The sequence below is a fragment of the Ambystoma mexicanum genome, chromosome 5p, assembly GCF_040938575.1.
Source record: "Ambystoma mexicanum isolate Mex_15411 chromosome 5p, UKY_AmexF1_1, whole genome shotgun sequence".
Lineage (NCBI taxonomy): Eukaryota > Metazoa > Chordata > Amphibia > Caudata > Ambystomatidae > Ambystoma > Ambystoma mexicanum.
This window is the reverse complement of record NC_090930.1, coordinates 1,227,804,810-1,227,829,046: the sequence shown is the minus strand read 5'-3', so window position 1 is coordinate 1,227,829,046 and position 24,237 is coordinate 1,227,804,810. Positions and strand designations below refer to the sequence as shown.

Here is a 24,237-nt window from a genome sequence, read left to right as displayed (position 1 = left end):
GGATATATGGAACTAAACACTGCACCCCCGGCCAGAAGTGTTAAAAACATTCAATAGATAGTGATTTGAAACTTTTAAAGAAGTGCCTTGTCACATTGAAACAATTCACTCTATTGTAAACAAAACCAGTTCCGATTGCCAACCGAGAATTCATTAATGTTGAAGACCACATTACGTATTTGTGTGTCATTTTATAGACTGAAATGTTGACGTGTTCAAAATGAAGCCATATAGAGTACTATTTTTTCAGGATTTTGTCCATTTTTAAATTGTAAAATGTTTCTTATTTAGAACATCTTGAGCACAAAATAATGTATCTATTGAAATAATGTTTGATGGGGATGGCTTGTACTTTCTCTTTACGATAGAAGTGAATGTGCCCTTAATGGCCACAACATTCTTTGGAGGTCCTGTTGTATAGTTTGTGTACTCTAGTATGAATTAGGTGCATGTCTACGCCCCATGAAATGTCTTTTTTGTTCTCAGAGTGGCCACGTCATGACATCATACACTTCATGGCGTCACTACTACATCCGAAATGTTGATGGTAGCCTATAGGAGATATTTACACAACCAGTGAAGCGAGATCAGTAAGCACTAGAGGAGAGTGTCCCCTGCAACTAACATGTATTCCAGCCTCTGCACACTCGATTTAATGCTCTAAACATAATTTAGTTTGTCGTATCTGTATGTACTAGTCCCCCCTATTCATTTTGTACATTAGATGTGACCTGTTTCAGCACATGGAATCCAGCGAACAGCAAGCTCCGTCCGTGTTCAATTTCCTTTACATTCCAACAGAGGCCAGAAGATCAGTATGCTTTCTTTTCTGTAATACCTATTAGTTAGACTATCCCAGTTTTTCTCGCATTGGGTGATTTTCATCAACATGTATTTGTGGTACCCGTAAATGGAGTCCTTACATTGAATGAAGAGGGCCCTTTCTGAGAAACCCATTAATCGCCTGAATAACACAGGATCAAGAACGATATGCGCACATGTGATTCATGACCGGTAGGATGTATCCTTCGCCCTATCTTGTTTAGCTATTTGTTTATCTATTGGAAATCAGCAGGCTTTAATTGGCCCTTAGCCCTGTGAAGAATGTCCAATATTGCCTACAAGGAATGAAACATGTTGCCTTGATTCCTTATACCCATTCAATGGGCCAATTGCAGTAGAAAACAGTCTATATGTAAAGACAACTACTGTTTCTGAGCATTGCTAACAGAATATTGCAGGGCACACACTCGATGTCTTGATCTCCTCTGACCTCCCCCTCTCCATCCCTCTGACCACTCCTCTCTCCTGGAGCGATCACTCCCTCCTCTCATCTCATCTCTCCCTCTCTTCCCCCCAAGCCAAGCCTACCCCATCACTGCCACCTACCTTCTCGGACATCCGGCCCATGAAGCGTGTGTCAGTTGAGGCTTTTGCTGCCACTTTCTCTCCCCCCACCCCCTCCACCTTTGGCTGTCTCTCATCGTGATACAGCCCTGTCTCTGCTCTACTCTTCAATTTCTGATACGCTTAATGCACTTGCCCCTGTCATGAGGATCCGTTTGAAGTGCAAAGCCAAGTGCAATTCCTGGTATGACTCTGAACTAGCTACACTTAAACATAAGTGTAGGGCAGCTGAGAGGAAATAGGGGACTTCCTGTTCATCCTCTGACAAACTGGCCTGTCGCCTGCTACAAAGGCAATACCGACTCTCTGTCCTCACCAAGAAGAGAGTCCACATTCAAGCTCATGTGTCTGCAGCATCTAACAACTCGGCCAAACTCTTTAAAATCTGCAAGGAGCTAGCCAACCCTGCTGCAGTCTCTACCCCTCCTGTCGCCTCCCAGGCTCTTTGCAATGCCCTTGCCTCTCACTTCATTTAAAAAACCAAGGACATCCTGTCCACCCTCTCCACCCACACTCCTCCTCTTCCCTCTCTATCTGTGCTTGCTGACCCTCCTTTAGCCACACTCCCACCATCCTTCTTGTCCTTTCCTCTTTTCATCCCTGACGAGGTTGCTAGACAAGTCCGATCTATGAAAGCCTCTTCAAAACAGGTTCATCCCTGTTCCTCTAAAACCATCAAGGAGCACATTGACACCCTCGCTCCGGCCCTTGTGGATTTTTACAACAACTCCTTTGCCTCTGGATCCTTCCCCTCCCCTCTGAAGCACTTCTTTGTGCATCCTCTTCTCAAGAAACCCACAGCTGATCCTTCTTGTCCAGCTAACTATCGCCCAATTTCCATTACTCCCTTTCTTGGCAAACTCCTGGAAAAGTTGGCCATCTCTCAGCTTAACCTTCATTCCAATTCTGTTGGCTGTCTCTATGACCACCAGTCTGGCTTCAGAGCTGTCAGAAGCACGGAAACTGCTCTCCTAAACATCCGTGAAGATCTGCTCACCAACCTTGACTCTAACATTCCATCTGTCCTCATCCTCCTCGATCTCTCTTCTGCCTTCGACACGGTCAACCATACCATCCTGCTCAACTGTCTCCGTGAAAACCTGGGTATCACTGATCAGGCTATGGCCTGGCTGACCTCTTTCCTCTCAGATCGACCCTCGCAGGTCCAACTTGGGTCCTTCCTTTCATCTATCTTCCTCTCTACCTGTGGTGTTCCCCAGGGGTCTAACCTCTCACCCTGGCTTTTCAACCAATACCTGGCAACTCTCGCCCACTGCATTGCCATTTTCTGCTCAAATTTCCAGTGCTAGGCTGATGACACTCAACTCATTTTCAAGCTGCCCTCTGCCACCTCCTCTCCCTCTCTCATCTCTGATTGCCTAACTGCCATTCAAGATTGGTGTGCCGCCAATGATCTTTGTCTGAATGCCAGCAAGACGGAGATCCTCCTCATCGGCACACCTTCACCATCCTTTCCCCTCACTCTCTGGCCGGCAATCTCGGGGTCATCTATGACTCCACACTTTCCTTCTCCGCCCACATCTCTGAGGTCTCTAAAAAGTCAAATATCCGACTGCACCTCCTCAGAGGTACTCTGCCTTTCCTCTCCTTCTCCCAGAAGCTCATGGTATCTCCAGCTCTGGTTCTCTCTAGCTTGGACTATTGTAACAGCCTCTTTCTAAATCTACCTGCCTCTACTCTCCGCTCTCTGCAACTAATCCAGAACAGGACTGTGAGACTTGTCCTTGGCCTCAAGCCTTGGGATCGTATCTCTCCAGCTCTGAAATCTCTCCACTGGCTCCCAGTGGATGCAAGGATTAAATTCAAAACCCCCTGCATTGTCCACAAGGCTTTCTGGGGCCTGGGGCCTGGGTCCAAAATACCTTCAGCTATCCCTCCGCAAATACCTCCCCTCTCGAGCTCTTCGCTCCTCTACCTGCAATTCACTCAGGGTCAGTCGTTTTTCTAAGAAACGAGCTGGGGGTAGACCTCTGTCTTCGGCTGTGGCCTCCCTCTGGAACAGCCTCCCTGCCACTCTAAAACTTGAGGAGAACCATCTCCGGTTCCGGAAGCACCTCAAGACCTTCCTCTTTTCTTCTGCCTTCACTCCCCCTCTCCCCTGCTGATCTGTTCTCTCTTGGCACTGTGCACCTGGCCACCCTCTGTCTTTGGGCCCAGGTACCTGCTCACCCTGCCACCCTCCCGCACTGCCTCCGGGCCACCCCTTGCACTGGGGTCTGTATCTGTACCCATATAGCCCCCCTTTTTCTTCCTGCACTTATCAGACCTACCCTGTCTGCTGCCTTAAACCTAGCACTTGCAAATTGCTGGCCGCATTACCGCTGCTTTTTTCCTTTATTATTTATGTATTGTTATTTATCTGTTTCTCCTCTGATTCGCACTTTCCACCTCTCCCCCCTTCCATGCACTTTTCCCCTCCCCCCTCTCCCATGCACTTGCGCGTTCTCAATGTCACTGGGCCTAGTAAGATCGCTGTTTTGTTCTCCCCTGTTCTCCTCCCTTGCCTTTTCGTGCTCTGTAACACTTGTGTACGAGCGCGATAGAAATAAAATATCAATCAATCAATCAATGTGTAAAATGTCCATGATTTGATGAACGATTTGACAAAGAATTGTAAGTAGGTTATAACGTGTTTGTGTGCCTTGGTTTTATTGTTCGCTTCATGTTGAATGTTTAGTGAATATCATCACAATTATGTTTATTCGGAATACAATTCATCAAAACAAACATACACAATTTCATAATACAAGAGCTTAAAAAGATAGTCAAATGCAATAGCATAATGAGATTGTCTTTTAAAACAACACATTTAAGGAATGTAATGTTTGTAAAATTGTGTCATTAAACTTGTTTGCGGATGTTTTGTTCATGACTCCTTTTTATCTGCTTTCCTCTGGATTCAGTGTGACCCCTTACAGCAGAATGGGAGCACAACTTTACAATATATTTTGCTGACCCTTTACCAGATGACCGTGAGTAGTATTCGTTACAACCGTTTTATGGCCCACGTTTACAAATCAGTTTTGTGGAGCAACGCTGAAAATAATCCAAATCAACATGTTTAATCATTGCTACATTTTTAAAACAAACACATGGCTTTTTAATGAGGACATATTACCTATTGGAATTCATTCCACCAACCGCATGTTTGATGATTGATTCATTGCTTGTTTACCTAATTGTTCTCACGCTTCAATGAACATATCACAGATCCAGAGTGTTGGTCAATATATTGAGGTATGTTGGGATTATTTGTTAGAATAAAAATCTGCATTCTGATTTTGTTTTTTAACTTTGTGTTTTTTGATGGGCCAGTCCACATGAGACATACATCTTATGCAAAATATATCTGCACTATACAAGCAATTCATCTAGAACAGGCCTTCATTATTTGTTGTTTACATGTGTCCAGAGGCGGAGCCTGCTATGTTAACCTATGGTGATTCCCCAGTGGGAAACCCTTGCTAACTACTCAGTATCACAGAGACATAGATTGATGATTAGGATACAAACCCTCAAAATATGTGGCTAGTGTGAGGTTAGTGACCTCTTTAAGAAGAGGCTTTTTGCAATAGATGCATGTGTTCTGTGTCTGACATCTCTCATGCAAAGCAATGTGTACCTCGAAGAAATGATCTGCATGTTAGCATTCTGCTTTATTGTTCACAACCCAAAACGTCTGCTTCGTGCGGAGTGAATACAGAAGCAGACTGGCGTGGGATGAGCCATGTCTCATCTGTTTGCATACCTTGGTGCAGTGGGTGCATGGCAAGTCTAATAGAGACTGCGGGGCTTGGTTGCACAGAATGATGTGATGCTCACTGCTGTCCTAAACATAATGTCCAGTAAAAGAAAAAGCATTTGAGGGAATGTTATCACTCCCATCAGTTCCTGGGAAAATGGTCTCTAAACTGTTGTGATATTGCACTCAAAAAGGGAACCCTCCAGCTTGATATTGGAATTTAGATCCTGTTAACTTGGTTTATTTCTGAAGGCTAAGACTCACCTCGTTGTTTGAATGACACCTGTTCTTATTAACAGATCTGTAGGTGACATGTTTTACAATTAGCTAATTCCTCAGATCCTAAATCATGTCCTAAGTGATCCAGACCCTGTGCATCAAGTATTGATGAGCCTGATGGTATACATAAAGTAATGTAGAGCGTCCATACATAAAAGATAGGTAGTGCCGGTCCAGTGCGAGGTGGGATTATGGCTGTGCAGTCCATATTATCGATTACATAAACCCAGAACTTTTGGCCCAGGTGCCAAAGCACTTCTGACTGGAGCACCAAAGCCTCAGCCTGGTACGGTTAGAATCATAAGGGGTGGTTCAAGATGTCATGTGAATGCTAGGGACCGGGGAACAAAGATGCCCTGCCCTGTAAAATAGTTCCAAGGAGCCTTCTGCCTCCTGACAGAGGAATTCCCACCCAGTAATCCCACTGACATTGGGCCTCATTACGAGGTAAGAGGTAGCCATGGTGCTATTAGCACCATGGCTACCCCCTTACCGCATTCCTGGTCCGGGTTCCCGAAATAGGGACTTACCGGGTCATTCCAACCTTGGAGGACACGGTAAATCCCCATTCCCATTCGAGCCCCATAGGGCTCAATGGGAATGGGGATGGAGCTAATAATGGTACCGCAATTTCCGTTATGAGCTCTGAAGTCCCATAATGGGTCCCTTCCATAACGCCTGGTAAAACCAGGCGTTAAGGAAGGCACCTGGTAAGGGACCTAGGAATAGGGTGGTAAGGGATTACCGGCACCGGTGTCCTTACCGGTGCCGGTAATCCCTTACCACCTACCTCGTAATGATTGTGTTGACATGGCTGGGTTTCCCCTTCGAATTTGGAGTGTGATTATTTAATGGGAGCCCATGCTACCCAGGTATAAACTCCCTGCAGAAAGTATTACCCACTGCCAACTCTTATGCCATGAGGACATTAAGAGTTTCATATGAGTGCATCTAGATTACAAGTACTACCATTATGCCCAGTTATAGTTGCTCATGTCCAACATCTTCACTTTGTAGTTTGCTATGATTTCTTCCTAGGGCTAAACATACCTATTGCTCTGGATTAACACATGAGGTTCTCCGTTGCTCATCTGACTTGCATCTATTACAAAAAGAGATGAAACATTGAGAGAAAGGTAATGGTAATATGCAATATAATGAAAAGTGGTCTTGTATGGTGGGCCTCTGCCATTCTGGTGGCCTTATTGCATGTGGCCCTGCAAGAGAAGAGTGGCGTGGTTTGATTGGTAGATGGATAGATGAGATAGGTAGCTGTATCCTCAGTGTCAGTATTAGGCTATGAGGTTAGTGTAAGGTTTACTTGTGTGCATTTGTATCTCATACAGATGGTAGAGCCCAGGATCAATCAATGTTGACATTAGCTCTGTAAGACTGTGTTAGAAGCTGGCTTGGGAGAGTGTGCGATAAAAAAGAGGAGTGAGCAGTGATTGCTGCTCTATACAAATCTTACAGTGTGCAGGCATCACGCGGCTGTGTGTGAGAATTGATTGTGTGAGTAGAGAATGAGAATGAGATGTGAGAGTTTACCTGGGGAGAGAAATCTCACTGCCTGTCTCTGGATGAAGAGTTCTTAGGTGATTTGTTTGTACTTTGCACCAATGTGAATAGTTAAAGGAAAAGCTTCACAAAGACTATTCAGACTATTCAGAAATCAGGGGGAGTGTGCCTTGTTCAATCGAGAGTTAAGGAGGTTGAGGAAGGATGCCAGCCTGGGTTCATCCGCTATCCTTTTAAGATGTTGTAGCAGCAAGCGTGCTCCAGCCAAGCTGCTGGATTGTTGCTGTTGAACGAGGTTGTGAATTAAAGCATTTGGAAGTGATGAAAAGCTCTCAGTGCTACAATTAGTCTTCTTTTCTGCACTTTTTTCAATCTCTCTGTATTGGTATGGATGGTCTTTTCTTGTCTGGGTGGTCCTGTAATAGCCAAATGTTTTCACTAATGCATACTGCAATGGAGTTGCAATGCTCTTGGCATGGCGGTAATATTGTGTAACCGACTGAGGGGATTGGGAGCATGTGGGTAATTGTGGACATTTCATTCTGGCCAAGTTACATCATGGTGACTCAATGTCTTTGTGAAGATTGCTTTTTATCTTTTACTGTTCTGATCTGTAGATTTGGAGCTGTCAGGAGAAGATATTTGTATCCCTACGTTCTCTGTAGTCTCAATATTCTCCTTTTTGAATCCGTTTCAGTGTGGGGTGAAACCTTTTCTTGTTCTGTGAGAATTTGAAGGATATCTTTTGGGCAGGTTTGAAATCCGTCTTGCAGTCGCGCGCTGAGTTTTGGACTTTACCATTTTCTAAAGTAGTTTGACCAGTTTTGTCTCCTTCCACAGTCTGAATCAAATCAGTTGGGCTATGATCAGTTTGGGTTTTGGCATTGGTTGACGTTGATTAGGGAAAGATGCTGAAAGGGAAAAACATGTTTTTTTTCTCGAGATCAAGAGCATTGTTGAAAATATAATAATTATGTTTAATTACAGAAATTACTCTCCATTGTGTGTCTAACACATGCATGAGAGCTCTGACTTGTTACCTCTGGTCTATGGCATACAGGTGTTCAGCCAGAGATGTATTACATTTCCTTTCCCCCTATTCCAGCCAGAGGTTGAAATCTGAATACGGTAAGATATTGGAAGTCTGTCAAAAAGTTAGCATTAGCAACCATACCCGCCAAAATATCTATCAATTGAGGGTAGTGTGAGTGTTGCCTGAGGATCAGAGGGAAGCTCGGTGATGTGGTGGCTGAGATGGAAAAGAGCAGGAGCCTTTATATAGTAGCCAACCCCTAGATTATGATGAAAACATTCCATCGGTTGATTCAGCATAGTGCCATGCAGAAGCTTTTTACAACTACAATCGTTTTTAAATACCCATGTCCTTGCATTGGACTAACACAAAAAAAATGTTTATAGTTCAGTGAGGTGATGAGATGATGTATCCCTGATTATGGTGTTGCTGAGAATTTATTTTGGAATGCATTTATTGGATAGTGAAACGTCAATGTTTCGTAAATATTAGTGATGTTGTCCATTTGTATTGAAAGTCAATCATGATTCACTATATTTTTAGGGTCACTGTCTGAGAGACCAAACTGGACTTTTGTCTGTTGTACAAGCTTTAATTCTAAAGCATTTTGAATTTCAGAATTGGGTTCAAATGCAACACCCTTTAGTTGATGTTTCATTTTAGTTGAATAATTAACTTTACACAGGGAATGGATGTTACTTAGAAGTAGTCTGGGTCATCGGCCCACATACATTGAGTTATTGTCTCTGAAGCATTATTCTGTGTAAGCAACTGTGTCCAGCTGTCAACATGCGAAAACGTTAAACATCACTGCATGGCTTGCACAACTCTGATGTGTAAGTTATTAGTAACACACTCCTTGTCAGTACGCGTCACCAGCCATCCTCTTAGAGCTGGCCAGACCTTCCACTTATCAAGGCCTAGCTCGACTCTGAGTTCTTGGAATCTTATTTTTGACCCAGTAATCATACATCTATTGAATTAAGGAACATTTAGATGTTGATTGTTTCTCATGTTCCCATTGCCTCAGAGACTAGTTAAAGATCACGCATATCCCAATCCACTTTAATGGTAGACAGGGGAATCGCCAAAAGCCTGCAATAAACAGTCTGCATGGGATAAACTGTAAACTGAAGTATGCATTCTCGGATGAACTATGCGTGTTTGTATATTAGGAACATAATTGCACAGGATGTTCCATTTTGCCTATATGTTAGTATGGGGCATTTGAGGCTATGCCTGCTATATGGTGGTAGCAAATGGATATGTGACATGGCACCTTATTTCTGGCAACTCTGCAATGCTTATTGTCAGGCTGGATATTTCAATGAGTTAAGTTCTCTGCTCTGACTTGGGTCCATCCTGCACTCCACAGGCTTGTACCTCAGCAGGATCAACTCAGCTCTTCAGCCTTCTGAGGTTGATACATTAGGTACCATAACATTGGTAATAGTAACAGACATTATTTCAGCAGTTGGAAGCAAAAGTGTATGGCATTACGTCTGCAACTTACATATGTTGATTTTAGAAGGAACATAACAGAGTATTTCCAGGCATTAGATTACATTGCTGTGGCATATGAGGCTGAAATTGGCATACAATGGCAGCGCCTATTCATGTGAGATTGTATCTTTGATATGTTGTCTATTCCATGCATACGAGGCATTAACTGCTGTTAGGTGGCGTTTCTGAATCTTCTGAGTGTATACTTGGCATATCATGGAAGCACATGCACATCCGTGACTGCACCTTACAGATGGAGACCATGCCAGGGATATGAGACATGGCATGACATTAGACTGCATTTCCAAGGAAATGAAGTTTCAACTTCATATATGATGGCACCACCTGGACATGTCAAGCTGTGTCTTACATTTCTGTAGACAGTAGAGTACACTTGGCAATTATAGCAGCATTAGTAAATATAAGGTTGCAGTAAACATGTAATGATTATACATGCTATGTGAGACTGTAACAACCATTAAAAGGCAATACTTGACCACGTGCATTTAAAGGTAGTGCCCCCGGCCTATTTGGATTTAGCTGGGTGTAACCCCGCCATTTTACAAACCCAGCCATGGTATATGAAACTACTATCCAAGCTGAAATTGAGCTGCTAACTAAAATAGCTAATGTCCGTTTTAGTAACTATGTATTCATATGTTTTCATTGTAAGCATGGATGAGTTGTTTTTACGCTCACACCGTCAATTCTTTGTTTGCCAGCAAAGGGAATGTGAGGGAGAAAGGTCAGCAATTTCTGCAATTTCATCAGGTGCATTTTGTTTCATCCACTCCCGCGCCACAATAATAGTTTAGGTATTTCAGTAACACCTGTGCATCTAGAATCCACACTGTTTTTCAGTCAACACGATTTACCATCAATATTTACTTATTTTCTCATAAAATAGAAATGTTCCCATTTCACCCGAACTCAATCACTGTTATTTATGAGTATGTAAGTGAACACAGGAGAGCATAGTTGTCAAATTTAAAAAATACAGATGGCACTCTCAATGTTGCCTCACGCAGCACAGATGAACAACCTTCAAAAGATGAGGTGTTGTCAGCAGCCTTAGAGTCACAATTCAAAAGCCGTCTTTCCCAAGTACTGCAACAAGTCTAAGCAAGTGAGAGGTATGATAAACAGCCATTCTTCTAAATGAGACAACATTGAGAAAGCCCCACCCTCTTTAACGTCCAACAAATTGAATTGCTCCACTTCCGATGGTTAATGCTAATCATTGCTATGTCAAATTCCTCAGATGGAGGGTTCACATAAAACACGCTAACCAAACTCCAACATGCGCCATCCACGAAGAACGTTGTTGCTCGATGTGAACACCTGCCGTAATTCCTGTACTCTTTTTGTCACACACAGTCTCCTGCATCTTTTGCAGCCATATTGATTTTCTCATCCCAAGGATCCTGCTTGGATCTGCTGGACGTGTACAACTCTCAAACCCTTCCTATAGACAACTGAGTCACCATAATGGCATCTCTTAATGAAATCACTTGCTTGTACACCACTCATTAATTTTATAATTGCCTTAAAACTCATTATTTTTTTCTGATCAGACAGTGGATACACTTTCAATCATTAAGAGAGAAGAGACAAACTGCACCACACTGTTGTGCCTGTAATAACTCATTTATTAGTTTGCACTGGGTAGCAAAACATGAGTATTCCTGATTAGAGATCCTGTTTGTAGCAATCAGTCAATAGGCTTGAACTACAATCCTCCCCGATGCATCATATCTCCATTTTGTATAGTTTATCAATTGTGTTTAGCCTTTGCTAGAAGGGGTACGAGGGCACTTGAGGATGAGGTAGGTAACATTTCAATTCAAATACAATAATTCATTTCAAGCATAGACCAAATTCCCAGAACAAGTGACTCAAGTCCCAACAAGCACAGCCATTTCCAGCTGCCTCCATACATAACCTTTCAACTGCTTCTAATCCCACTTTTCAATTCAGTCATCACTCCATTCACAGTCATCTCACTGGTGCTTCTTTTTTCCTTTCCACCAAATCCCTTTCCTCAGCTCTTTCCGTAATGCTCTTCCTTCCTTACTTACATCATAGTTCAGCATTTCAATAAATGGTTCACCCATAAAAGTAGTGTATTCCTACCTAGAAGACAAGTCCAGGCTACAACATGGTAGATCCAAGGTTGAAGAAGGTGGTGTAAGGTGAAGAAATGTCTGGGTATGAGTGTGAGCCAGTCAAAGGAAGATGGTAGAGATCTTTGCTAAATTCCTGCACACTCAATACCTGCTATGTTTAAGTGTAGAGGTTAATGCCAGTGTGTTCCTTTGCCCCAGGTGTGTGTATCAGCCTTTCTCATTTTGGGTGCCCATCCTGGATCACCAACAGCATCTTCCGCTCTTATCCCTGACTACATCCCACTGTACTGTCTTCTGGGCCCACCAGCTGCTAAGTGCAGATGTGTACCTCAATACAGCACAACATGGCCTGATATGCCACCTTCCACTCATACCACCGGTTTGGTGCTGCACAGCCCGTGTTCAGGTTCCCAATTATTTGCCAGCCTATATGTTCTATGGCATTTCTGTGCTTGCACATTGACCCATATTCACCGTAGTTATGGGTTATTTGAGGGATACTAAGGTACACGTGAAGACATTATCAGTAGTTATATATGTAGAGAAACAGGTGGGGAGGTGGGTTCAGGGCAAATTGTCCTCCACAGAGTAGTAGCTTTTGCTGGTTTATTAAGTACATGGCAAATATAACATTACACCCCTTAGCTCACTCTCGTTTGGAATGTGTCATCCACCATGAGCCATAGTCACCTTCTCAATAAATTGTATGCCTTTCACAGGCTTCAGGTGGTTCTGCCGACAAGCAATGACTCATCAAAAAATCTCTTAATTTCCATTTTTTTTTAATGCAATGACCAACCAGAAACAAACTTGCCACTTGTTAGGGACTCATTGATTGAGAGATATTAAATATTAGTATAATCAAATTATGATGAAAATGTGTTGTGTTGTAAAGACTACTTACACAATGCTCTGTTATAGGTGCATTATCACATTGTAGTACCTTCAGAACCTTCTATGTTTCTCCTTGATTGTCCACAAACCGACCAGCCATTGCAATGTTATGATACATATATGTTCAGACAAGTGTGTTTCAATAAGCATTTTCTTAGGATATTTCGTTTTTGTTCATTACAGTACCACAAGTTGGTGCCTTCTACTGTTGACACTTACATGACCGGCTTCTTGGCTGCATCCGGGTCTTTTGCTGTCACCTTCCCAACAATGCTGCCTTCTTTGGCATCTTCATGAACCTCCATGACATAGAAATTTCTTGTAAACGCAGGAGGTTCATCGACATCCTGCAGAAATACTTTGACCATGGCCGTATCTTTAAAAGGCCCCAAGCGGAAGAAGCGGGGGTCCGGGTGTGTGTTGGCTGCTTCCACTTTAAAAGTTACGATCATATCATTTTCAAAATCCAGTTGCTGCAAATAGAATTAGAAATCACGATTTCATTAAATTTGCTTGGAAAGTTTAGAAGGACTTCTTTCATCACCAGTTTTAAGACATCACATAATCGACTGTGTTTTAAATGATCATAGATTTGAGGAAGACAAATACATGTGTTTAAAGGTGCTCTTCTGCAGGCGTGCAATAAACCCAAGGACATTTATTTCACTTGAGTCTGAATAGTTCAGACTGACACACTCTGTGCATTGATCCATATGCCCCCTCCCTTTTCAACTTACCACCATGTACCGTATCTTTCTCCTCACCAATGAAGGTCCATCCACTCCAAAGAAAAAGCAGACATATATGATCTTTAAATTGCATGCATGTTTTCAATTAATATTCCTGTTTGTCTGATAAAAAGGGGTACACCTCCAGTTCCAATGATTGATTCCTTTCTCCCTTTGGGAGACATTTAGCCCAAAAAATCTGGAACATAGTAGGCCTTCTGTTGATCAGTTAACTTTACGGTCTTCTATTAATCTCTTCTACAAGAGCTGGTCACACTTTTTCTTTCAATAAAGGTGTTTGGAAAACCACCAGCCATTAATAAGCCGGGCAGTGGCCCTATTGGTTTTCAAATCAAAGACTGTATAATTGAGTCCTTTTCAAAGAACAGGCAACTCAATGCAGCCTTTCACTGCAAGCCAATTCACTGGGATAGTTTCCACTCCCATTCCACTCAATACTTCTGACTGAACGCTCTCTTCTTCAATGCAAGATATGGGGGAGGTCCAGGGGTGGACTGGGAACTAAAAGAGGCCCTGGAAATAATTACTGGGGACCAAAAGAGGCCCTGGAAATAAAGTTCAAAGTGGCCCCATATGACACATTTTCAGTAAGCCCAATGCTTTTCCTATGAGAAAATTTGGAAATACCACACAAAAGAGGCCCAGGGTGCAGAGGCCGACCGGGAAATCTCCAGAGTTCCCTATAGGCCAGTCCACCCCTGGGGAGGTCTGCCTAGGTTCCTCCCTTGCTGTCCCCACTAACCACTCCCTTACCTTTACTTACTTCTTCTTTAACATGTGTTTTATTCATTCCCCCCCCACCCTGTTTATGCCTTATTCACCCTTACTGATCATTATTAATAAATTGTGTCATGTGTTTTTGCAGTTCGAAGATGCTCTTTTTGAAAAAGGAAAATAAAATGATGAGTTGTTTATGTAACATCAGGATTATTTTTTCAATGAAATTGTCGTGCATTGAAATGGGTGTTTAGTGTAATAGGTCACATTGAGATATTCCTGCTTAAAATGCATGCTATGAGCTACGGTGTACACATGTTTATAAAAACTGAAGTCACATATCTCTGGGAGATGAGACACGCTATGTTGGGGGTCATTCACCAGAATGCACTTCCCCTTGCTCGACCAACCTGTTCACATCCGGTTTTTCCTTGCTCCCGACTTGAGCGGGCAATTGGCCACTATTTGTCAAGCTGCACTGGCTGGGATAGGCATGTGTATGAAAAGTCAATAACCTGGCATGTTCATTGTTGAGAATGGAATTCTGGGATATGGGTGATGGGTGTGTTTTCGAATTGCAAGGGGGAAGGTTGTGATTGGGCATGCTTCTTACAGGAAAGACGAGGCGCTGGCTGCATTAAGAGGAGTGTTATGTCTGTTGTTCAGGTGGAACTCATGTGTGGGGCGGCGAATATCGACCAAACCCAGAGGATATATGCAGGGGTGTAAAATAGAGAAGCAGTGCATCACTACTAAACAATGAAGAGGTGTGTTCAGCTGCTTCTAGGTGTAGTATCACAGAAACATTTTTACTGGTGTTTGCTGTATGTGCGGTTGCTTATGTCTAGGAAATACATTGCCCCGAAATATTGAACTACGTAGCAGATTCATCTGTAGTCGATCAGAGCTTGCCATCTAGCAAAGGGTAGAAGTGTCCATGGTGAAGAGAGCCTGTCTTCCTCACAACCCTGAGAGTTGTAAGTCTCCTAGCAGGGAAGCCCTTTATTAACTTGCATTAATGTCTTCCACTTTTGTGTGGTGCTTGTTGAAATTTACATGGCCATCTATAATGTCATTGATTGTGTTGTCAATTATAATGATAATAATAATCCACAAGTACACCTGTCACACTGCCAATGCACTGTGTTTGCACCAGTCTGTCATCTGGTCGGGTGGGTTGCTGGTACTGGAACAATGAGATCATCACACGCTAATGAAGTTAAATTAAGTGGAGAAATATTCACACACGTTCCGGCCATGTTGTTTGGATGATCATGCATCTGAACACACACAAGTAACTGCCTGTCTGATAAACAGTATTTATTTTCCATTGGACAACCACTCCACCCCAAATCATGACCCCAGAGTGCAGCAGTATCCAAGACTATCTGGTCACGTTTTTTAAATAAAGAAGGGTTCCAAAGCATTTGCTTCTTATCATCCACTGGTGTTACGCCTTAGAAACACATAGGGCCTCATTACACGGAAGGCGGAGGACCAAGGTGCTATTAGCACCTTGGTCCATGCCGGTAAAATACCGGCACCGCCTTGGTGGAAAGGGGAATTACCGCCCCATTCCAAGGTTGGCAGGGCAGTAATTCCCCCTTCCACCACTGCCCTTCCACATTCCCATTTTTGCCCCATAGGGCATAATGGTAATGGGGAAGGTGCTAATTACGGCACCGCAATTTTGCGGTGCCGTAATTAGCACCAAGGTCCTTTGGCGGGTTGTTTTTTAACGCCTGCAAAAAGCAGGCGTTAAAGCACCAAACCCGCAAGGGACCTCGTAGTAAGGCGGTAATGGTTAACGGTCACCGTTACAATTAACGGTGACCGTTAACCATTACCGCCTTCCGTGTAATGAGGCCCATAATCTCAGAAGTAATACCAACCCTTAACAGAAATGATCTTCATAATGGCTAAAAATCATTACAAAGAAATGTGAGAACGTGTATGTAGCAATTGCATTGAAAACAACTTTCCTAAGATAAATTGGTCAAACGTCAAAGAACAGATTACATCGTCCCATGTTTTGTCACAGTGCCCATAATTGAAAAGGGTTTCTTAGTGAATTAATGGTTTTTAATCAATTGGAATTGAACACATATGACATAACATTAGAAGTTATGTATTTCCAACTGTTAAATTATATATTACCTTTATATAAGCAAGTGAAGGGAAGATAACTGGACTATGTTGGGGGTCATTGGTTTGTTTTCCTGGCTATTGGTTAAGAGAAATCTATGTACCAGGTGAATCAGCAATCGTTTTGGTCAAGTAGTCTTATGTATCTTAACTCCCCACTGATATTGTATCACTCTACACACAGCTAGTCTGTGTGCAGAGAGTGACACATCTAAGATTGGTTAAACAGCATGCTTTCCTTTGGAGTGTGGCCACCCACGGCCCGTCGAGAAAAAGCTGGACAATTGGGTTTATCAATTTAGATGTGGTATCTTGGTTAGAAACAAACGAAGACAAATTGGATAAAGATGAAACAACAGATTTGATTGAGTAATTTTGTTGGAAGAAAAGAAAAACGAAGTCCAATTGGCCCTAATATGCATAACTCAAAGGTGCCATTTATTATTCAGACAAACCAGATGGGTGACGCGTACATTAAGGCAGGTAATATAGCTCAGTGGCAAGGCGCTCGTCTTGGAAGCAAGACGACGCAGAGCAACAGACTTTTGAATCCCGGCCCGCGCTTAGAAACCTCTTTGGTTTTAAGCTGCTTAATAATAACCAATTATAATAATATAATAAAGCTTTAGGATTTAAGGTTAGCCATTTATTGGTTTGAAATAAAGTAGGTCCTTAAATAGATATGCTGCAACATACTCCTAAAAATAGAGGTTTCCAATATTTCTGGTGTTATGTATTAATTTTTAAAAAAAGTGCAATATGTTTTGATATATGAAGAGCTGTTTACAAATTTTAATACCGTTTGTTGTAAATTATTAAGACTAACAAATTCAGAACTGTAGAAAATATTCTGTCACAAAGACTCCATGCATTGTACTTGAACTCGGTTGTACCCGCCTATTTTGACCATAGGTTTACCAAGCTACAGATAACCGAAGTGGGTACACACATTGGATTTTTGAAGAAGTGTGAAAAGGTTGCTTTTGTGCAGATGCCATTTGGAATTAACACTAGGGAAAACATTTCCATGGTTCAAGAATGTATTGAAAGGATATGATTTTTTTAAGTAGCATAATTTTTAGCTTAGTGTTAATGTCCTAAAAAGTGATAGGGAGATTTTCCTTAAGGCCATTAGGTCAGGGCTCTCAGATATATCTTCATCACTAAGGTACTACTAGTGATTCCCTCCAGCTCAACAGGATCAAACATGACAGAGCAGACCAGTCTTAAAGCTCAGGAGGTGTAGAAGCTGGTTCACAAATGCAGTATATACCGTGTAATAATACCCGCTGATAGATGGTCCACACAGTATATTTTTATGAAAAATATAAACTTTATATATAAGAAAAGACAGAGAGAAAAACAACACACTCACAGGTAAGTAATATTGTAAAACAGGAGACGCAACAATGTCTCAGGTTAGGAATACATTAAGTAAAAATATGTTTTTATTTGTATATTCGAAAGTGTCCTTATTGAAAATGAAACAGCAGAAATAGGTGTGCAAAATGTTTTTTTTTTGTTCTTTCTAGACTAGCAATTTCAAGAGTGACAAAGAGTGAGCAGTTGTGTGAATGGGGACAGGCTTTGGCAGAAAAGTGTTACCTTCATGTAAAAGTGCCAAAGGCGCTGTTCCTAGAGGTGAAATGGCGTGACGTCCTCGAGATTCCCTTGAAAATGAAAAAGGGATCCAGGGACTAAGAAATCAATCAAGAAGCAACCCGCCAGCAGCACCAGAGGATCGGTAGATCAAAAACATGGCACTGAAAAGGCAGTTCTGATACAGGCAGTCAGCAGAACAGCAAACACAAATGGACCTAGCAATGAGTCACTGGTGAACTAGGGACCCCAAAACCCTTGGTAAGAGTGATTATTCACAATCCATTAATTCCCAGGGAAGTGGTCGAGCCCAGAGGTTTTGGAGTGCAAACAGCATGGATCTGGCAGTAGTTGTTGGAGCAGGGCTCCCACATCATACTTGGGCTCCGAATTTGCCTTTTGAGGCTGGGGTCATGAAGAAGAGACCATAGGGAAGAACGAGTATTCCTGATTGTTACAAGGATTTGCCTGGACAGAAGCCAACCATGATGTTAAGAATAGGAATGTGAGATTAGTGGTATGATTACAGGAATCGAGGCTGCTCTGGCTGTCTGGAGTTTCCTAGTTGAGGGAGATGCAACCAGTTAGCATGATGGACAACCTAGGATGAAGCTTCCCTGAAGGGTATGAAACAGAGAGTCTTCAGAATCCTTACAGTGAAGGGGCAGCTACTTCTAGGTCAGGAGATGCAGACAAAGCCAGGAACATCAGGGAGACACAGCCTTCAAGTTGTGCTCCAGTTGCCCAACTGGATCAGGGGAAAGCAAATTGTTGGTTCCATCTGGTCATCCTGGAGAGACAGAGCGTTACCATCAGGATATTCAGAGTTTCAAATGTTGCTGGTGTAAAACATCTGTCCTTCCATGTGCAGCAGGCCTTCTAGAGTGCTATTTCAGAGATCTAGATGTTGGCAAGTAGAGTTGGCAAGGGGTCTACAGTTATCCCTTTTGGATGGCTGCACCTAATGGTACACCAAACAGTCTTAAAAAGTGTGGAGATCTGCCAATTTCCAGCCATCTTCCAAACACACCCATGCAGACAGGAAGAGCTCTCAGACAAAGGAATACTTCCACAATATCCCAGACAGAACACTAAATATAATAGTCAGAAGTGGTTTCAAGCTAACATCAGCCTTCACTCCTGGGTCACAAGTCCAATGGCCAATTTTAGCCAGCTCCTCCTACATACACAAAGAGGAACAAAGGCTAGTCAGGAAGCCAGAGGTCTTCCAGGAAAACAAAGACAACCTCCATTTTGGTGAACGGAGGAGGGGTCAAAAACGACCCAGCCGGTAAATTGTATTCTGCCATTTTGGATCCAGTTTACATGGGCAAAAACCTACCACCAGCCTAACTGCGTGACCATCAGAGAAAGAGGGCTCTCTCTGAGAGATTATAGGGTATATGTGGGGCATCCCTGCATTAGGAGTCATAAATACTCTTAAGGCAGAGCAAATAAAAAACACACAGACAGAGTCTCAGTCATGTTTCAAATTACACAGAGGTCCAAAACATGGAGTAGAAAAATGGATGTTAACCTAACATAGTTTATTTAATAAAATACTGTGTTCAACCCCTTACAATTCACCTTCTACACCTTCGTCTTGTTCAACTTTTTTCTTCCCCACTTTAACTCCAGACCTCACTGCTCACATTTGTGCTTGTCTCTAAGTGATCTGTCACTGGATGGCACTTCTTTTTCTTATTATGAACACGTGTCTGGGGTTTCTGTTGGTACTCTTGTTCAGAGGAGAATTGCCTAACATTTCAGTGTTGGACTGTCCCAAGGCAGGACAAAGACTGATATGTTTGGGATATTTCTTCTCTGTGAAAGATAGTGAGCTAAAGACTCTGGGTAAGTCTCTCGTAACCAGGACTAATGTCTGGCAGAGGGACTCCAAAGACCCCCTTGTTAATTTGCATATTTAAGTAACTTTGGGTCTCACCCTAAATTACTAGGGGAATCCAGACGTGGACCCCTTGCTCACTATTCTTAGAGAGGCACAGCTACACCCTACTGATGAGGTCCAACCAGACTGAAACACGTGTCTGGGGTTTCTGTTGGTACTCTTGTTCAGAGGAGAATTGACTAGCATTTCGGTTCTGGACTGCCCCAGGGCAGGACAAAGACTGATATGTTTGGGATATTTCTTCTCTGTGAAAGATAGTGAGCTAAAGACTCTGAGTAAGTCTCTCGTAACCAGGACTAATGTCTGGCTGAGGAACTCCCAGGACCTGCCTTGTTAATTTGCTTATTATGAACTCCTACAAATCCGAAATAATGTCAATTCCTGCCTCTAATGCCTGCCCCTTCTTCCTTCACCCATCTCATTATGACCTGACCTATTCTACCCCTGCCCTAATGTAAGAAACCTTTGGTTCTGATTTGATAGCAACCACAACCTTTGCCATTTCATTACTTCTACCTAGACTGTGGCCAGAATTAACCTGCTATCAGCAACATCAGTCTTCTTCTTTCATACAGCTTCACCAAAGCGGTCACACTGACCCTAGTACTAAATTGCTTTTACTACTGTGTCATCCTCTCCTCTCCTTTGCCTCATCCTCAAGTCCTTCTACTTCACTGACAGCATACTCAGCTTCTCCAAAAGTATTCTCTGTAACTTGTCCCACTCTTTTGCCACCTGGTAACACCACCTCAAATACTGTCAGCTTTCCATGAAAAAACAGGCTCCCTTTAAAGTCGTACTGCTCATTTTCAAATCCCTGCTGGGGCGTACACCTCGCTACCCATATCCTAATACTCATGACACTTTTTTACCTACCCCTCTACTCTAGCACACTCCCTAGTCTTGAATGTGTCTAACCACTTTGTACTTACTCCTCCTTCTATCACTTGTCATTCTTGCACCAAATTGGTGGAACTCTACTCTTGACTTATTTAAAACACTTCCACCACCCATTCCTTCAGAATGTTACCATAGCTCCTCCACCTCAACCAAGGAGAGCCTCTCCTTTCTCCACATCACTCCCTCTCCCTTGCCAGACTGATATTGACTATGTATATACTCAATTAACTCTGAATACTCTCTGTAATGTGTCTCTCCTGCCCCCGAATCTGTACCAAAGATGTCCCATCACCAATCGGGCTCTTCTCTGCAAGCTTTCCTATTTATGTTTTGTACTTCACGCAGGTTTGCCACTTTGCCTGTTTTTACCTGTGTTAGTGTTTCATGTCGTAAAAAAATAAATTCATGCAAACCAATATAAACACAAATGCCCTCCGTGACTTTGACTTTGTGTAGCACTTTGAACTTTGGATTTGTTGAGGGAGTAGGGCGCTCTTCACAATGATCATCACGACTCAACTAACCTGATAAACTCAAGACATTGAATGTCAAATGTAAAGCTGATGCATAGATGAGTGAAAGGAAAACATATCCAACGCCACTCACCCATAGAAAGTGAAAAATGTGTGGTGGTCTGGAAAGACTGAGAGAGTATCCCCTAATATTTTTGCTGCACTCCATACTTTATTTCAGCCGCTCTTCATGAAGACCTCATGTGCAGACATTCACTTGGAGCAGATTGTAAATATAAGTCCATGCCCCGGGGCATGAATTGGTAGTGTACCCTGGTGAGCTTCTCTGTGGCTTCCAATATTACACACACAGAACATCCTAAGCACTCACACCCGTTCAAATACGACAGAAACCCATAAAGAGGAAACAAAATAAATCATAAAGCATAGAGTGTGCAGCATAGAGTGTGCAGGTTAGCACATCCAATAGCACAGCGAGTAGAGCGCTCGCTTTGGCATCTATGCAGAGCCTGCTGACATAGGTTCGAATCCCGGTAGGGTCAAACTCAGCCTTTCATCCTACCACACACCGTGGCTAATAATAAGCAGCGCTCAGATACCTGAGGGTCCATAGCGCTATATAGATACTAAATTATTATTATTATTATGTATTTCCTATTCATCAGTGAGTGTTCATAGTGAAATACTTGGATACGTTTTTACAACCATTAGCTTTAAAAATACATGCATGCATCACAGACACAAGGGATATGGTCAACGCAGTGGAAGGGGTTGTTGTAGCCAAGATACAGAGATCCTAGTGCCATTAGATATCATCTCTTTATGCACCAATATTCAATAGAATTATATTTTATTGATAACAAGCAAGGTTATACAAAGCTGGGATTCCATGACTCAAGTTCCCACTGATTTCATTGTGAATTATTAGCTATGTGCATGAAATAGAACTATCTCATGTTCAATGGAACCATGTATCACCAAATCAAGGGGACGGCCAATAGAGTACTGGCTGCACCCAGTTTGAATCCTTGCACATCTTTGCAAGTAATCATTTTCAAGAGTGCATCCGCCGTTGGCAGAGATATAAAGATGGTATATTCTTCATCTAGAAAGGCACAGAAAACAGTCAATTCGAATGTGTGGCCTGGATCAACAATTGTAATTTGAATTGAGTTTTTGCAGTGATGTGCAATCGATTTGAATTTTGGGATTTGACCAACAAACGTGACTCGGGTAAACTAATAACATCAAGTATCAAAAATCAAATTACAGAAATACCAACACCCATGCTCTCTAAGAGAGAGTTTGCTAAGACGAGGCAGCGTCTGACCTAGAAAAGAGACTTCGGGTAAAAGGATATCCTCCAAGCTGATAAAAAGTTTTTAAAAAAAGCATGGTATGAAGACAGAAGTGCACTGTGAGAACCATCGCATACTGTCCAATCAAAAAAATGTATTGTTTGCGTATCCACATTCAATAGATACAGCAACCAATTTAAGGACATCCTAACAAATTGTTGAAAAATGTTAAGACACAATTTCGAGAATCGGAGTAACTGCCAGTTCATAGCCACAGCCAACACGTGTTTCAACCACTGGTCCTTGTCAAGGCTCACAAATGGCACAAATGATATCAATGCAATGCAGATCTCCCATAATCTTGGGAATATTCTAATGGCTAATTCAGAGTCTCTCTGCTTGATCCCTATATATTCTGTAAGTCAAGGCCACTAGTGTTCAATGTCTGAGTTGCCTCATTTCCAATTTCAATGTGTGAGTTGCCCCAGGTCCAATTTAAGAATCTTGTCCTTTATACTAGGGATAGATTAATGTACATGGGCTGGAGGCCTGAGCACAGGAGGAGTGCTGGGGAGCATCCGGTTTGCCTCCCGGTCTGCTCTCTTATTCACATACTCTCTCCAAAGCCATGTGCATGCACAATCGCAGTCTCGCGAGATCTCGGGGGGTCCCGTGATCTTGTGAGGCTGCTTCCCCACATGCTTCCTTTTGCCGAGCATCTCGGTCATACTCCATCACAAAGTCTCCATAATTGGTTTGTCTTCTCTTCTCCCGTTGATGACTCTCACTGGGCGAGGATCTCAGTGGTGTGGTCTCAACTTCTCTTACTCCTTCTTGGACCTGTGGCAACAACATTCTCTCACTGTGTTGTTCACTTCCGCCTTGTGTGGTATTTCCCTCGCTGCTTCCTTCTCGCCTCTCCTCCAACCTGTTCTCCAGTTCTACTGCTTCTGTTTCTCCAAATGGTTCTTGATACTCTGCTGTAGGCTTCAATACGGATTAACACTGCAACTCTCTCTAAGTTCCACCTTTTCCGATCTCAGGTGTAAATGTGATTTGTTCCTTTTTGTGCTACTTCTACAGGCTGACTGTACTTGGATCCTGTTGCCTGATCCTTGTGGTTTAATTTCAGTTTCACTATTTCCCCTTCATTGACCTCCACTATTTGAACTGTCCTTCATATGTCGCTCTGCATTTTCATTTAATCTTTGTTCTTCTGGTTCTGCCAGACCAACTCCTACACCCTGCCTCACTCTAGAAAACCACAGGGTACTAAGGTGAAAGTGGCCCTCCTCCCACTCAGCAGTTGGAAGGGTGACACATCAATGATCACATTGGGGGTCAGGCAGTGGGAAGCTATTGCTTCCTTGACTGTTTTGTAAGGATCCATACTAACCCCACAAGATAGCTGGCCACGGACAAAAGAAGTATGTTAGAGGTGAGGATAATCATAGGCAGAGCAGAAACAACTCACCAACAGCAAAACAGAATAATCACTGGCAGCAGGGTAAACAAAAGGCATTCAGGAAGAAGTTTGGGGGAGCTGCTCCACACCAGAACAACAAGAGAGCCCTAGAGGAGAGATCCACAAGCAAAATGGAAAGATGGCCCAAAGGTCCAGGGGAAAAAATAAGGATCACAATAGATCAAAGCCCTAGAAGAAATACTAGAGAGGAGAGTGGCAAAGTGGAAGGAAGTCTGACCACCCAGCCAGCAGAAGTGGACTTGTGTTTCCAAAGTTTCAAACAACCCAAGTAAGATCTAGCAACTAGTGGATAGAAAACTCTTGATGAGCTAGCTGCAGGAGCAAAATCACCTGATTATGGGCTCATGGAATACCCGAGGGTTTACTCCCCTGATGGCAAAAACTGATGTGAACTTGGGAACATTCCACATCCTGTGTTTGCAGGAGACGTGGTTGGTG

General features: G+C 42.7%; 1 protein-coding gene across 1 annotated transcript in view; it reads right to left on the bottom strand.

Moving 5' to 3' along the window:
- Nucleotides 1–24,237, bottom strand: part of LOC138481513 (cadherin-9-like) — a 1,092,027-nt gene that overhangs the window by 171,271 nt on the left and 896,519 nt on the right. The window contains exon 7 of the mRNA XM_069613698.1: nucleotides 12,743–12,996. Within this exon, the coding sequence (XP_069469799.1) occupies nucleotides 12,743–12,996 (254 nt within the window). The remainder of the gene's footprint in view (nucleotides 1–12,742; nucleotides 12,997–24,237) is intronic.